A 17,688-nucleotide genomic window follows, 5' to 3' on the forward strand; every position below is an offset into this window, starting at 1 on the left:
TCTTACAATTCCATACTATGTAGGGTATAAACGGAAAATTTCGAGTAAAGCATATCCCCCATATTATGGGCTTATGGAGGTAACCCCAAAAACCGGAACAAATCAGTTAACTATTTTAATATAAACAAGTGAAAAGCGTTAAGTTCGGCCGGGCTGAACTTTGGATACCCTCCACCATAGTTATACTGACAAATACATGTAATGAAAATATAGGGAACATACCAAAAAGTGGGCATATACCGATAATTCTACAAACCGATATATGTAAACCATTATGTACACCAAATACAAACTTCAGCAATTTTTAATGGGGATTTTTCCTAAAATTTGTTAGATCGAAAAAGTGGACTGATACTGATAACGCATGGTAGAGTATAAAATCCTCAAACTACTGTAATTTAGATTACAAAGTTATATGAGGCTATGCTTAAAGGGGGACCAATATTGATTATATAGTGTAGGAAATAGTGTATATTTGGGGATATCATTATATGAGGGCTATGCCTAATTAATTACCGGTATATGCCAATTTTGAACCCAATATTTTAAATGTTTATCTCAATTCATTCCTTCAGGAGGTATCACTATATTGAGGAGATGCCTAAATGTCTACCGATATATTTCATTATCGTCATGTTTGAGTATTTTTATCACAATATCTTTAGAAGGCGGAATGCTTACAACAGATGGCTAAATAGTCTTTGTAGGATAAAAATTGACTATTCCCCGTAACGACAACCCAATCACAACACACGGAATAACTCAGATAACTATTTTAATATAAAAAAGAGGTTATATGGAGACTACTCCTAAAAAGGGGTGAATATTAATATTTTTTGGTGGGGAGATTTTTTACCATATACGACTACAAAATACCAAATTTCAGCGAATTCGGTTGAAAAATGCGCTGAAGAACCTCAAAATATCGAAAATCTGGGGTACCCTTATATGGGGGCTACCCGAAAAAATTTACCTATATTTATAATTTTTTGTGGAGAGATTTGCTATCCAATAATATCTCAAATTACTAAATTACAGCCAATTCGGTGAAAAACCCCGGTCAAAAACCCCCAAAAACAGGAAATTGGGAGGTACCCTTATATGGGGGCTACCAGAAAAAGTGGACCTATATTTATAATTTTGTGTAGGGAAATTTGGTACCCAATAAGAACCCCATGTACCAAATTTCAGCGAATTCGGTTGAAAACCGCGCTCAAGAACCCAAAAATACCGAAAATTGGGGAGTACCCTTTTATGGGGGCTACCCGAAAAAATTGACCTATATTTATAATTTTTAGTATAGAGATTTGCTACCCAATAAGAACTCAAAGTACCGAATTTCAGCGAATTCGGTCGAAAAATGCGATCAAGAACCTCAAAATACCGAAAATTGGGGGTACCCTTATATGGGAGCTATGCCTAAACGTGGACCGATATAGCCCATCATCGAACTGGATCTGCCTGCAGACAAAAGACGACTCTTTTGGCGATCTAACTCAATTCTTTTAGACGCTAGAGGGATTACAACAGACGGACATGCTTAGATCGTCTTAGAATTTAATCAAGAATATATATACTTTATAGGGTCGGAAATGATTATTTCGATGAGTTACAACCGGAATGACAAAATTAATATACCTTCCATACTATGGTGGATGGTATAAAAACTATAAAAAACTCAGGGACTATTGTTTTCAACGCAATAACTATATTCTTTAAAAACAATAGTCCTTCTGATTCATTATTAAACACTTAGAGGTGATCGCGTATTCCATAAAAATTTAATATTGTCCCACTTGTATGCAGTGATTTCACTTACGTGCACTTTTAGGCAGGTAAGAAATTTATGATAGCTGCTCTTTTAACTTTCCCGCACAGAAATGATTGCAAGTGTTGTTTGTGCCGGTAAGTCAAAACTACTGTATTCTAAAAAATACATGATATTTTGAAAAAATAGGTAAATTTTTGAATAGTTTCTTAAAAAAATCTGAAAGATCTACCCACATTGAACAAATAATACGAATTCGTACGGAAAAAATATTTTTATACAATCTGCAAAATTTCTTAAAATTTTATATAAATAAAATCATACTTAAAAATTCCTTGAATTCCTACTTCAACAAATATTCCATTAAAACTAAAATATCCATTTAAAATACAATATTATATTCATAACAAAACCTACGTTCCGATATTTTCTAAAAAAATTAAAAATTGATGATTAACATTCACGAAAACTTTGTTTACAATTCATCGTTGAATTTCAGAAAACCCCAAGTTTTTTTCTAAAATCTCATTTAGGTAAATTTCTAATATTTTTGTTGAGATTTCTTCAAAACGCGAAAACAAAATCAGTCTTGTTTTCAAAAATTTCCGCTATTACCTTTTACGAAAACAAACAACGCACTTTTTGTAAAAACAACAACATCTCAAGTCAAATTGGCAAAGAATTAGTCAACTACCTAAGAATAATTGTTTACGGGTTTTTAATCGTAGCACAGAAAATAACATTCATACATACCTACACACATAAACATATGGAAACTCTATTTTCCAACTGGATAACGACGAACAACAACATAACAATAACAACAATCTACAAGTTTTGTTATTATTTTTCTACCAGTTGAACGGACACACACACACTGACGCATACCAAATAATAATAATTATTATTATGCACTCAGTCTCTCTCTCTCTGAAGTTGTTTTTTGTAAAATATTAACGGGAAACTTTACAAATGTAATACGGAGAGAGAGAGCGATAGACTGTGTGTGTGTGTTGTATCTATGAGAGCGAGAGGAAGTATCTGTTGCTTGTTGTTTTGATTTGAAAAACAACCTGCAAAACACCGTGACTCTCTCTCTCTTCCTTTGCCTGCTTGCATGCATGCAACCCACCCAATATCTGTTACGGAGATTTCATGAGTGAAAAGAGAAAGTGATAAGCACAGACAGAGGGAGAGAGCCGATCGAAAACAACCATAACGAAAATATCAATGAGAATAACAGCTATCTAGCAGATACACCAATTGAGCAGAGATACAATTTAGTATTCATTTAACGACGAAGGCGATCGTATCGTGGAGTGTCTGGATTTTTTGTGTTTAAAAAATTAAATAAGAAAAAATGAATGAATGGCAAATGAAAGCAAAATAATAAGAAAATATATAAATCGACAACAGTGTGCGGGCTGGCAGCGGCTAGTGAGTGCTTTGAATGTGCGTTTGCTAAAATATAATCACGATGATGATGAAAATGTTGTTGTTCTATAAGAAAATTTGAAAACTAACAAAGAAAAAAAATATTTAAGAAAAAATAATTATTTTTTTTTATGGTTGAAAAGTAAAGTGAAAGTTCAAATAAAGTAAATCGTTAACGGAATCGGAATAAATGGAGTTACGTGGTTGCGGTTATGCCATATGTTCGATATGTTAATTGGCAAAAATTAGTGGTTCACAAAAAATAATTACCAAAAAAAATTAAAAACCATAATTTTTGAAGGAAATAGCATGATTAAAATTAAAAAAATAACAATGCAATTATAAAAAATTGTTGAAGTGAAGTGAGCCTTAGTTCCAACAAAAAAAAAAAAATAAATTAAATTTATTTACCAAAGATATCTAAAGAAAAAAAGTCTGTCTCAAAAATTTATTTCATAAAATCAACACACAGAAACAAACAACAAAATGATCCGTCCTCAGAAATTATCATTTTCACCACAAACAACAACACCAACAATGTGGGTCATTGTCCAGTTTTGTTTGATTTTCCTCATACAAATCTTGGCGACAGCAATTCCCCCCGTTAACTGTGATAAAGATTTTACAACAACAACCAGCCATGGGATTAATATTAACACCAACAACAGCAACGATAAACTCTTACATCGAGTAGCTCGTTTGACCCAAGTCGATTATTCACTGCTCAAAGATGAAAATAATAGGACCAGCAACAACAACAACAACCCCATCATAGCGGGTAGTGGCGGAGCCATAGCCTATCCCTATAGTGCACCCGCTGGCTATCTAGCCTCCAATGGTCTACGCACCCTACTCAAACCCCAGAAATTCTACACAAAACAACAGCGTTTTTCTTCCGATAAGAAAAATCCCAATTTGGTCAGCTTAAATCTAGTCACCGAGCCTCGTAAGAATATCTGCGATGGCCATTGCCAGTGTGAGAAACAGAATTCCTTTACGACCGTCACATGTGATTATAAGAAAAATCCTAAGGTAAGTTCCGTAAATAATTTATGCACAAATAAATGAAATGTAGATATAGAATCAAAATTGGATATCAAATGAACTAGCAGAGCATATAAGACCCTGTAGGAATTATGACTGATTACAACCTCTATTATTTTCTAAGTAAAAAATTCGTTTATTGGAAACATTTTAAAATATCTAGGGGAATCTGAAAGAGGGTAGCTTTACCTTTAAACTCATATAAATTTTTGCAAATATATCTCAACAACTAACAGAGATAATTCGAAATTGGCATAAGGGGTTCAAATTTCCAATTGTGAATATTTGGTAGGTAACCATTTTCTTTTCTCCATAACTCTGAATGTAACCGGTATTTCTTCAAAAGATGTCTTGGATTTGAAAAAATAATTATCAAACCACTTTCCAGAGGCCATAACTTCCAAAGTAATTGGCATATTATTATGAGATTGCTAAATTTGGAATACATAAGCTACAAATTGATATAAAATAGTGCAGTTGTAATTAATCAAATATGCAAGATATATCGAATTTCATACAATAACCTCAAAATTTGGAACTTCGAAATTTCTTCGGTAATCGATTTGTGGCGGTCAGTCTGTATCTTGAAATCCCGATAGAGCTTGCAATATCATAGATATAGATTTGTAATTTTGTATATACATTGCTACTGCTCCCAGGATGTTTGGTATTGAAAATGGAATATATTGGTCTATGTTTTGGTATAGCCCCCATATAACGGCATCTCCCATTATTCGATATTTTTGGGATTTCCGGAACATATTCCAACAAAATTTGCTGCAATTTGTATTTTGGAGTTTCAACGGATATGAACATCTTCATACTAAAAATTATAAATATTGGTCCACTTTTTAGGGTTACCATCCATCCACCCAAAATACCAATTTCGGTCTTTTGGGAGGTTTGAACTCGTTTTCCAATCAAATTAACTGTAATTTAGAATTTGTGTTCTCATTGTATAGAAAATATTCCTACCAAAAATTATAAAAATTGCTGCACTTTTTAGGGTTGCCACCATATAAACGTATCTCTCAAATTCCGGCGTTTTTGTAGGATTTGGTCACGTTTTTCAATCAATTACAATTCAACATTTTAGGGTAGCATCCATATATGGGCACCTTTCAAATTTTGGGTTTTTAGAAGATTTGGATTCTCATTGCCAAAAATTATTAATTTTGGTCCACTTTTTAGGGTAGCCAAATTTCGGAATTTTAGTTTTCTATCCAATTGGCTGTAGTTTAATATTTTGGATCATCATACAAAAATGTATCAATATTGGTCCATTTTTTAGGGTAGCCCACATTTGATTGAGGTATAATAGTCCGACCGGCTAAACTTAACGATGTTTCTTTAAAATAACATTTCAAATTGTTTTAATTAATTGTCAGATTCGTAGTACCTATAGCAAAAATCAAATATGTTAAAAAAACTTGATTTTGATGTTAACATTTAGTCTTGAATTTTTGACCTAAAATTGTGTAATTATTGTATTTTTAATTAAAGTCATAAAGATGTTTTTTTGGCCTCAACAGGTTGCGGGATGGCTGCATTCCCTCTTTAAGTCATATACACAAAAATATAAAAATGACGGCGTTCCTCTTTAATCTCGGCAAGGAAAAAAATAAACAAAAATTAAAACAATTTTATTTTCCATTAAATAATAATTTACAGGCAATGTAAACAATAATAATTAATTTTTAAATGCTGTTTACATTTCGACCAATGTAGCTAAAATACCAACAAAATTCAAAATGCAGCAGCAAATTACAAGTATTTAATATTTTGGTCAGGTTTTCCTAGAGTAGCAAAGAATTACGACAATATGACGACGACGTACTTCCACAGTACAGACAAAATGTGTGCTGTTGCCGGTTTTTGTTTTTGCCATAACTGGGCAAAACGCATAAAAAGCCCACAATTTTAATTTGAAATAAAAAAAATACAACCAAAAAAATCAACTCCATCTAAATGAACAAAAGGCGAGACAACCAAAACACAACAACAGCCAGCCAGTTAGTCAGCCACAAAAAATTAGCATACTTGTCGATCTAGTAGTGTTTTGCTCGAAATGCTGACAAAAAGTCTATAGGAGAAAAAAATGAAGAACAAGAAGAAGAAAAAAATGACTCGGATGTCTCGCACACAATACTATTTTCAATAAGTCTGAAATGTTCCTTTTGTCTTGTTTTTACAACAAATTTAGTTAAAGGCATTCTCCTTAGCCTCCATCTCATTATCACGAGGGAGGGAGGGGGAGTGGGGCCTTTTGTAACTTAACCTAGTCTAGCTGATGATATGTTTATAGAATTCTTCCATCAAGCCGATAAAGACGACGACAACATCGCCGGCATCGTTAACGAAAGAAAAGCTAAATATGGAGAAGCCCTTCGTCGTCTGCTTCTGCTTCTTCTTCTTTTTTCAATATTTTTTCCTTTCAATCAATAAATGAACAATATGCGAATAATAAATAATGGCTAAAAAGTATGAAAGAAAAAAAAACACAAACAAACACAAATACATAAATAAATAAAACAACAATTGTATGTAAATAAATTCAATAGACAATTGACAATGAGGCAATCAAGAAAAACTGGCAGAAAAAAATCAACATTTAACAAGAAATCAATAAACTATTTATAACAAAAATACAAAAAATAGTTAAATTAAACATCAAAGTCCAGAGATATAGGAATTTGATATTATTGTTTCCCCTTTTAAAACCCCCCTTAAAAGAATCTGTGTCAAAAATGTATATCTGTGTGTTTTTATCAAACAACAAAAAGAACACTGTTTTTGGGTGTAAAACACAAAGATTGCGAAAATAGAGTGACGAATTCAACATCATCGTAGTCGTTGTTGTTGTCGCTTTAAAGAAATAACAACAACAAAAAATAAACAACAACCAGAATTTATATTTACATACGATACCAACGACTACTACAACAACTACTTATGCGGTGGCTGGGTTGGCTCATATTGTGTGTCTGCGTGTGTGTTTGGTTGGATCTCTTCTTCTTCTTGTCAAATGTTGTTGTGATCCATCTCCCATCTCTGCTACATGAAAATTAAATACGAAATATCTATTTTCTCACTTGTTGTTGAGATGTAATTGAGAAATGTATATCGGAGAGCATAAATAAAATTCAGTCATTTGAAACAACGACAAGACAACAACAAAAAGGCGAGGGTTTTTTTCTCATCTGTTGCTGGATAAACTATACAGTGGCACAGTGTTAGGGGTATGCAAAACAAGTGAAATAAAAATTATAACAAATAAAAAAATGCAAATAACAATTAAAACAAGAATAAAATGTTTTTTTTTTATTTTAATTAATAAAATAATAACAGTTAAAAATATAATAAAGTACAAATTTGAAATTAATAATAACAAACAAAATTAATAATATATTAAAAAATACGATTAATACACTTATTTTTATTTCAATGTAATAAATTAAAGATTTGAAATTAATAATAACAAATAAATTTAATATTATATTTAAAAACATATTATTCATCGCAAGGGAAAAAATATAAAATAAATAAGAAAAAAATTAATAAAAGAAAAAAAAATAAATATAAAAAATAATGTAAATATAAATATAATTTGTAAAACGGTTCATTAAGAATAAAATAAAAATGATTAATTAAATAAATTATTCAAATGAATTAAAGTATAAATTAAAAGCGATTACAATAATTAATAAAGAACATTTTGAAACAGACTACACTGTATATATCTGTTTCGATTTAATTTTATTTATTTTAAATTAAAAAGTAATAGTTTATAAAATTAAAAAATAATAACTATAAATGAACAAATTGAAATTAATGATAAATAATAATAAATAATAAAATCCCAACAAATTTGCAATAACAAAAATTAATTTTTATCAAATTCCAAATTACAGACTCTCAGGTTGGAAAACGGCGGGAGGAACTTCAACAAATCCAACATTAAATGGGATATTTGAATGAGGACTATATTTTAAATTACCGGGGAAAATCGGTAAAGAACTTAACAACACCGAAAATGGGGCGGTAGGAAAATGCGGTTAAAACCATAAAAATAACAAAAATGGGTCGGTAGCCTTATAGGGAACCAAAACGTAAATTAAAACCTGAGAAATTACATTAAAGCCATGGCATAATTATACAAGGTAGTCTCATGTAGTAATATGTTTCCAATTTTTCATAAATTTGCCTTTGACTGTATTCAGCTTTCAAAATTTAAATGGAAATATCTTCCTCCGAAATGTATCATTTATATTTATAAATATTTTGAAGTTCCCTGCCTCTAAAAGTTATAAATATAAGTTACAACAATCATGATTAAATCTTGAGAGCAATGTTCAGTTTTAGAAAATGTATTTTGTTTAATTTATTGAAAATATGTCAATCGATATACTAAAAATGTATGGTATTAATTTTTTATATTATTTAAAAATTATGGATGAGTTCCAATTTTTATTCATAAGGTTAACAGGCAGGCGAATTCATGACATACAGCCTGTTTTTGTAAAATTCTAAAATGTGTACATATATTTTTGTTCCAATAAAAATATTTATTGTTTATTTATTCTTCAAACAATAAATTTGACAGTCAATGAAGACTTTGAATTCCCCTCCCTGTTGACCTTATGAATAAACCTTGATGAGTTCCAAAATAAAAATCATATAATTCTCAAATAAGACTACCTTCTGTAATTACGCAATGCATTACAGCCAAATTGGTTGAAAAACGTACCCAAAATAGCGAATAATAAGAGGTTCCGTTATATGGAGAATACCCTGAATCTTTGACCAATATTGATAATTACTGGTAGAAATATTTCCATGGCCGGAAGAACTCCAAAATATAAAATTACAGGCAGTTTGTTGCCCAATTAAGGAGTTACAGTTGTATGAGGTCTGACCTGAAACATGGACTAATATTGATAATTTTCGGTATTGAGGTTATATAAAGGTAAACATGGACCGATATATTAAATATTCAATAGCAAATAGCAAATTTTCAAAGCTCTGCCTTAAATATGGAGTGATTTCAGCAACACGATTAAATCGATATAGAATAGTCATCAGATCAATAATATCAGCCCTTATGTTGGAGGTATATAACAATAAAGTAAATAATTCAATTGAGTTTCATAAAAAATGTTCACTTATTGTTTGTGATCCTGAATGGAATCCATTTAAATAATCATACATTCTTTATACTGACATTTTTTTTAGAAAATTTGCAGCAATTTTATGATCATTAAAATTTAAAATTTGGGTGATTGAACATATTTTTTTTTTCAAGAAATACATTTTAAAATTAAAAAAAAATATATAAAATAATCAATATCAAAACACTGTGCCTGAGCACTATAAACGATTCACACTTCACTGTTGATACACATTTTTGTGCACAGTTCTCGTCAAGAAGATACAAACGAAACGAGAGAAGAAGAAGAAAAACACCCGAATACAAAAGATATTGGATGGTGTCAAACAAATAAAGGAGGTCGATCGGGTGGTTCTTCGTTCGTTTGTATGAACGAAGATAAAACGGGAGTGGGCTTTGTGACAAAACGATTTAAAACGGCGCTTCTATTTATTTTGGTGCTCTGCAACTTTACTAGAATTACAGATTAAGAGAAGTCCCCATTTAATTAAACAAAACAAATGAAATGGTCTCTTGTTTAGTGGGGTACTTCAACAGGTACTTAGTTGTGGAGGTGGTGGTGTTGATCGGTGACCATATTTGGTTAAGTGGCGGCAATTAAAACCGTCTATACTTCGTTTCAATGACGATTTTCATAACAAATGCATTTAATTACATTTATGGTTAATACACAAAAAGAGAAAAACAAATCGAACGAAAGCCCTTTAAAGAGAGAAAGTTTAGTTATTTTGTTTTTTGATTTTTTTTTAAATTAAAATGTTCCAACCAAAAATGGTAAATTGCAATAAAAAATAAATATAATTGTTGTTCCGCTGTCGTAGTACAATTTTATTGAATATATAGTTAAATGAAGAAATAATGCAGTTAATTGAATATTTTGTTTGTTAAATAGTTGAATGGCAATAATGGAGTTGTAATATAATGTCTTTTTTTACATATAAAGTAATTTAAATAAGGCCTTCATGGGCGTGGAGGTTATTGTTAAAGGGAAATTATGACTTCATGTTGGAATTTAATCGAAATGCATTCGTTGTAATTATTTGTATAGCACTATGTACAAAAAATCGATAAAAATATTTTAAAAGAGGCAAAATCGAAGACAATGTGTTTTTCAACTTTTGGAAAAAAAATTTTACGAAATAACTGCAAAAAAATTTTGGAAATAAGTCTTTCACAAAAATATTCAAAAATTATTAACTTTAAATTCTTTAAAACAAATGTTTTTTGATAACAAAGTTTTCAGAAGTTTCCTCTAAAAATCCTTTAAAAAATTTCCGAACTTATTTTTATATCTCATATTCTTAATTTTCAATATTAAAAATTTTCCAAATAGCCCATATTTTTTTCAAATTCCATACATCTGACATTCCTACACAACTATGCTGTCAGGGTATTATAACTTTTTGCAGCCCCAAGAGCTGAGTCGATCTAGACATGTGTGTCTGTTCGTCTGTTCATTATAATTTGTAAACGCGATACAGACCACAGTTACGGACCAATCTTCACGAAACTTTGCATGTATGAAGGGTTCTGGCCAATGAATACCCCTATTGTTTTTTGTAAAGATCGCATAATATTTAGGGGATGATATGGACCAAATATTTAATTTTTGTCGGTTTTTCTGGTCGCTCTAGAAGCCGCAAATATGATCCGATCACCGCGAAATTTTAGTAACCCATTTTTTTAGTAACCCATTACCACATTAGAGGACAGAAATATAGAGCTGATCCCTTTAAAATTTTCCACGAAATTCCGATTATGGTCAAGGACAACGCCTATAATTGTCGATGATGATCAGATTAAAATTTTGGGATAAGGTGGACCGAAATCTTATTTTTTTGTGTATTTTCTAGTCGAATATAGGCGAACATCACAACACAACCCACCGTGAAGGGAACCTGGACAAGTAATTAGAGGGACTGTACTGAATATTTGTAATATTCGAAAAATGTAAGGAAGATGTGTAGTTGACCTCTCTTAAGGTTTAAATTTTATATACGTGTTTATCGAATTTTTATTACAAAAAAAGTTCTAAAAAATTCCCGAAAAATATTTTTTGAAAGTCCACAATTGAAAGACTATTCACAAAAATATTAAAAAAAATTATTAACTTTAAATTATTTTAAAAAAATATTTGTTTACAAACAACAATTTCAGAAATTAAAAATCCTTCAACGAATTTCCGAACCTTTTTTATTTCTCATATACATAAATTTATATTTATTTTAATTTTCAATATTAAAAAATAGTCCATAATTTTTTTTCAAATACCATACATCTGAAATTCACTTCTTAATAACTGTCCATAAATCTGAATAATTTTCATTTTTATTTCATTTATATTTGATGGGATTCCAACAATTTTCCAAAGAATACAAATGATATTGATTGCCTGGATTGTTTTCTAGATCACATCACATGCTTCGTTCCCAAATTTCCTAAACTAATTAAAGTTTTTGTTTGTAAGTGGGTTAACTATCTACTTGTTTCTGAAGAATAAACCTACAGACCTTATATCGACCACTTACTAACTTTTTATTCATTCCCGTTATAGAAAAGATTTTTTGTAGAACTCCGATCTATTTAATTTCACATTATTCAAATCGATCTTTTTGTTTTCAAAATCAACAAATGCCATTGTCTTCATGTTTTAATGTTTACTCTCACTTGTTTATGATAGATGGATGCTTTGTTTATTCATCTCTTACAAAAACAACAACAACAACATATACATCAAATAAGGTGTTTTTTTCGATTTTGTTAACCTTGACTATTAATGGGGTTTCTCAATTGTGGCTTTCCAAAAAAACAACAACGAATGTGTACAAAAATACTATGTGAGACAACACACCCGGCTTGCTTAGGTTCGTTTTTTTCTTCTTCTTCTTTTTGATTGTCAAAGCTCCCTCATTAAATGGATAATTCATTATGGCGACAAGAGAGTGCTTGCCTAGACACAACATAAACAATACTGCATGCATAGATGGATGATGACCAACACAGTATGACGGAAATCGCGTCATATGAACACACACCTTACTTACAAATTGAGAAAATAATTTAAGATTGTCTTAAGGCTGGCTCAAGGGTTTGTGGGGGAGCTGATGGGGAGTTAAGCACAGCACCCATGCCAAACATATGTTTGCAACTGTTTGATGAGGATATGGTACTCTCTCCATCACTCAATCTCTCTCTTTCTGGCATTGTCTCCATGATTTGTTAATGGGGGGATTTGTTAAGGCACTCTTAGATTTGTTGTATTGTGTGTGTGCCTTGTCTTAAGAAAATATTACGGTTTGTGTGTGCTCCCCTCTCTCTCTCACTAAATTGTCTATTCTCATGTGATTTATGGTGATGAGCATTGGGGAGTAAATGAATAAGCCACAGAGCACAAAACTAACTACATGGCACTTGGTAGACTAGAAATGCTCTTCCATTCGCATTGCAATGCATTCGTGCGTAATCCCCTTCGTATTGATGATTCCGAAGAAATAATTTATATTTTTATATGTCGTCTCTGGGAGACGCCGCCGCCGCCGTCCCACCGCTCTAACCGCCTTCCAGTCTTACACACAACGTATGATCGGCTTTTTTCTTTTTCTTTTTAATTTTTGTTGTTGTTTTCTTGATGTCAGCATCCGCTCGTCGACACTTTTGTTGGTTTGGCTTGGTTGCATATGTGTTGTGAGTGTGTGCGTGTGTAAATTTGTTGGATTCTTATAAAAATAAAGAATTCAAATGAGATTTCCTTTCCTTATTGGAGTGTTATTTTAAAAACGACAAATTTTTAATTTTGTTTTGTAAAGAGCCAGTGTGTTTTAGAGACAAGGGGGAGGATGGGGGTTTTGAGATGTGAAGACATATTGCCAGGAATCAAACAATTTATATTCATTATTTGAATATTTACAAAATTTCAAATTAATTTCATTTAAAAAAATGTATACGGAAGAGAGTGAAGGTGGTTGAGAAAAAGGGGGAGTATGCGTGTGTCTGTGTGCCTGTATCATAAACAATATTTTTGTATGTTTGTAATATATTTAAAGAGGCAACGACCGACACCATCATCCACAACTACAACAAATCTCTGCAATTTTTTTAAACTTTAAATTATAAATTACTCAAAAAAAGAAAAGAGGCGTTAGGCTGGTCGGCTGCCTGCACAAAGATGAATGGATCAATGTTTGGATGGCATAAAAATGGGGTGGCCCAATATCTTGTAAATTCGTTTAAGTAGAGTCGTTTATTTTTGTAATTTGTTGCTGTTCGACAATTTTGTTGTTGTTATTTTTTTTTCTTTTTTAAAGATCACACCACATGCTTTGCTGGTGGTTATTTGTTGATGGGGGTTTGAAGATTCTTTTGTTCTCATTTTGGATTTCTTTGAATTTGTTTTCGTTCTCATTTTTTTGATTTGTTAGTTTTTTTAGCACTTTACGAAACAAATGTTTCAAAGAAGTAGTCTCCAAATGGGGTTTTAATTAAAACAAAAATAATATATATGAGATTGTGAGAGGGTTGATATTTATAAATCGGATCATTTTTACTTACAATACAAATTTGGTGTAATATTATAATAGGACATAGTAACACTTACCTAAAATGAGAAAAGAAAAAGAATACAAATTTATTAATATATTAATAAAATAATTAATAAATGTAAATTTATCGATAAATAAATATTTTTCCAGTAATAAATTAAATGTTTTAATTTATTTTTTAAACATATTTATTAGGAAATCAAAAACTCTGAGATTTTAAATCTAATGTATTATTATTCGATCCTCAATATGAAATAGAAAAAATTACCTCAATTAATCAATTTCAAAATTTTGTAAAATTTATTTTTCACATTAAAATTATTTAAAAGAACTAAATTTACCAGCAATTGACCCAGAATTTTTTTTTCATATTAGGAAATCAATAATATTTTTTCCAGCCAAAAAAATCTACATTCTACACCTCTAATGGACCTTAACACCCACTCATTATACATTATTCTTCATAGTAAAGGTGATGAAAGATATTTTGGTTTGAAACTAAAAACCAATGACATATTTTCGTTGTTGTTGCTGTTGTGACCAAATGTCACAACATAATAACGAAAATAAATTACAAAATTATAATTCCCCAGGCAAGAAGAAAAAAATACGCACACACACACACACCAAATGGAAGGTGTAAGATATTAAAAAACATAAATCTTATTTTTAAATTGGAAAATTGTTAGGGAATTTAAACGAAAAAAAAATCTTCAAAAAACATAGATATATAATGGAAAAATTCAGTAATATTTTAATGAATTTTGTCACCTTCATAATTATTTGTTATTTTTAGAATTTTGGAATCAAACATAAAACATTTTCAGTAAAGAAAAAAACAATCCGTAAATTTTATTCATATTTTTTATATAAACAGGTGCCCGATGTTCGAAAACCCATAGTGAAATTTTCTGAAGAAAATGTTTTACATTGACACTAAGGCTCCACAATATAAATTTAAAGCAAAAACTTGACTCCACTCGGAGATACTACAAAAAATAACCATAAGCAAAAACAAATAGAATTACATTTTATTCTCATTTTTTAATATAAATATAAAATATACCAATTTTTTGTGTTCGGTCTCCGAATAATATAATTAAATTTTCCGAAGATTATTATTGCCCTTTACACCATCTCTCCAAAATCACGTAAATGCTGTGTTTGCCCTACTTTAAAAAGTACAAAATATCATATTTTTCATTTATATTCAAATTTATTGGGACATTTTGCTCATATTTATTATATATACCAATTTCCGGTGTTCGGTAGCCTATAGTGAAATTTCCCAAAGAAAATTTCTTCCATTGACACCAAGACCCTTTTGACGGAATTTATAGGAAAAACGAGGTTTCATTTAGAGGCTATACAAAAATCGATATTAAAAAATTTTATCATTTTGTTCTTATATTTTCCTAATATAAATATTATATATACCAATTTTTTGTGTTCGTAGACCTATAATCAAATTTTCTGAGGAATATTTTTTCCCTTGACATCGTTCTTCTAGTACCAACCAAAGGCTGAGTTTGCCTTACTTCTTTGAAAGGTACAAAAAATAGCACGTTTTAAATATAATCAAATTTATTCTGAAATTTTATATATAATTATTATATATACCGATTTATCGTGTTCGATGACTTATAGTGAAATTTTCCACAGAAAAATTTTTCCATTGACACCAAGGCCCTACAATGGAAAATTATAGAAAAAATCGTCCTAATTTAGAGGCATTATTAACATAACCGATACTAAATATTTTATGATATTTACAATTTTTCTCATAATATAAAATTATAAATATTTTATATATCGACTTTTTGTGTTCGGAGACTCATAGTAAAATTTTCCGAAGAATTTTTTTTTAGCATAGAAAAATTTTTTCATTGTCTCCAAGTTCCTACAATGGCGAATTATAGGAAAAAATAACACCTTCTAAGAAACACTTAAAACCCGGCAATTTTATTTTAATTCCAAATTTATCCGGATATTTAATTCAATATGATTATATATACCGATTTCATGTGTTCGCTAACCCATAGTGAAATTTTCCATAGAACATTTTTTCCATTGCCACCAAGTTCCTACAATGGCGAATTATAGGAAAAAATAGCACATTCTCAGAAATACTTAAAAACCGAATATTTTTTTCATTTAGGTTTTTTTTTTTATACTAAACATATATATATATATATATATTATATATACCGATTTCCTGTGTTCGATGACCTATAGTGAAATTTTCCAAAGAAAATTTTTCCCCTGACACCATATCCAAAATGTGGAAAATTATAAGAAAATTTGACACCAACTCAAAATAAGTACAAAAAGCCTTAATTTTTTTCATATATATAATTTGATATCAATATATGATGCTTATCGGTGGTATATACAGATTAAGTTTGTTCGGGGACCTACTTTAAAATATAATATGAAATATTTTTCTCTTTTGCATCACCTCCCTAAAACCACGAATTGGGGGTCATTTAGGCAAAAAAATCGAAAAATAGCAAAAATAAATATTTTTTATACGCGGACTTAGTCAACTTTTTTTAATTTAGAAGCCTATTAATAACCAAATATTGTAATTAAAATGAAATTTGATATCTAATATTTTGTCTTCACCAAAAAAATCTCTTCACATTATTAAAACCTGAAACCAATTCCCTTGACAATTCCAAATTCAAATTCCCAAATTCCTAATTTTAAAAAAAATTACGATTATTTCCTAAACAGAAAACAGATTCTAAAACCTGAATTCCAAAGCCATTACCATTATTTAGCAGATGTTCGCTAATAATGTTATTTCGGGAGCGTTCCGACTTCTCTTAAAAAACAGTAACACAAATCATCACACACAGACAGTTACTGACATTAATATGAATGAAAAAAATAACAAATAATTAGATTATATATGACGTAAAGTTGATTAAGCGTTAAATAGACGGCAACAGCAACAACAATAACACAATTCATGAAACCTGACAAAAATGCGCAATTTTTTTCTGTTAATTCTCAAGAATATTCAACAAAAAGTATTATAACAACAACAATGACTAAACTACAGCAACAAATGAGTCATATATGTACATCTATTTTTTTTTTTTTGTAACACGGAATAATTTTAGCCGTATTTGGTGTCTTTTGTTGCTGAATTTTATTGATACGGATTTATTTGAACTTTGCCTAGAAAAACGATTCAAAATTAATAGTCATATTGGTGGCAGCAGAGTGTGTGTATTTCCTTCCTCTACCCTCCTCCTATAAACAAAATTCAATTAAAACCAATTGACAAATAAACCAACAACAAAACGGTTTGTCAATATTATTAACGCTGTGGAGCTGGTTTTTTTGTTAGACCGCTCATCAGCAGCCTGTGTGTCAGTCACCGGCCATTAAATGTGCCATATTTAGGCTACCTGAGTGTGGCAAGAGAACAAAAAAGTGAGAAAAATATTGAAAAAAAAAAAAAAAAACATTTTAGCAAAAAATGTTTAGCAAATATTTATTTATAACAAACCCAAATTTTAAAAGACGAAAAAAAATGTTTTCCATTTACGATTATAAGTTATAAGAAAATGTTGCCTATTCTCAAAAATACTATAAAAATAACAAAAATATTTTTTATTTAAAAATGTTCTGATACTTTAATAATATAATTATTATTGATACTTGCATTGGCTCCACCCCTCTAATACCAACCGTAGGTTGAATATCGAATTGACTCAGAGAGACTA

General features: G+C 30.2%; 1 protein-coding gene across 1 annotated transcript in view; it reads left to right on the plus strand.

Annotated features, from left to right (window-relative positions):
* Window positions 1-3,688: 3,688 nt before the first annotated feature.
* Window positions 3,689-17,688, plus strand: part of LOC133335325 (uncharacterized) — a 36,847-nt gene continuing 22,847 nt past the window's right edge. The window contains exon 1 of the mRNA XM_061543610.1: window positions 3,689-4,234. Within this exon, the coding sequence (XP_061399594.1) occupies window positions 3,689-4,234 (546 nt within the window). The remainder of the gene's footprint in view (window positions 4,235-17,688) is intronic.

This window comes from Musca vetustissima, unplaced genomic scaffold, assembly GCF_032173495.1.
Source record: "Musca vetustissima isolate MV318-11 ecotype Yass unplaced genomic scaffold, APGP_CSIRO_Mvet_v1 utg893, whole genome shotgun sequence".
Classification (NCBI taxonomy): domain Eukaryota; kingdom Metazoa; phylum Arthropoda; class Insecta; order Diptera; family Muscidae; genus Musca; species Musca vetustissima.